The sequence below is a fragment of the Chaetura pelagica genome, unplaced genomic scaffold (assembly GCF_000747805.2).
Source record: "Chaetura pelagica isolate M959 unplaced genomic scaffold, ChaPel_1.0 scaffold12, whole genome shotgun sequence".
NCBI lineage: Eukaryota > Metazoa > Chordata > Aves > Apodiformes > Apodidae > Chaetura > Chaetura pelagica.
Window position 1 is genome coordinate 5,687,091 of NW_009952801.1, and position 327 is coordinate 5,687,417.

General features: G+C 71.6%; 1 protein-coding gene across 1 annotated transcript in view; it reads left to right on the forward strand.

Annotated features, from left to right (window-relative positions):
- Positions 1-327, forward strand: part of TSPAN13 (tetraspanin 13) — a 17,256-nt gene continuing 16,929 nt past the window's right edge. The window contains exon 1 of the mRNA XM_009994984.1: positions 1-314. Within this exon, the coding sequence (XP_009993286.1) occupies positions 1-314 (314 nt within the window). The remainder of the gene's footprint in view (positions 315-327) is intronic.

Here is a 327-nt window from a genome sequence, read left to right on the forward strand (position 1 = left end):
ATGGGCAGGGAGGAACCTCTCCCTCCCCAAACAACAAAATGGCCGAGAAGATGCCGAACCTCCCCCGGCCACCCTGAGGCGAGACCCCAGGCAGTTTCCCTCCCCGCAGCCCATCCCGCAGGCAGCGCCCGGCGCCGCGGGCAGGGATCCCGCAGCTCCCGCAGCGTTCCAGCGCCCCTGGGCCGGCGAAGGGGAGAAGGCGACGCAACAAAAGAAAGAAGCGTGCGGGCCCAGCGCCCCGCCTTCGATGCAAACCCCCCGGGAGCCCGATCAGCACCGGTGCGGCGAGGCCGAGGCCGCAGCGCAGCCCTGCGGTACCGCGGGCAG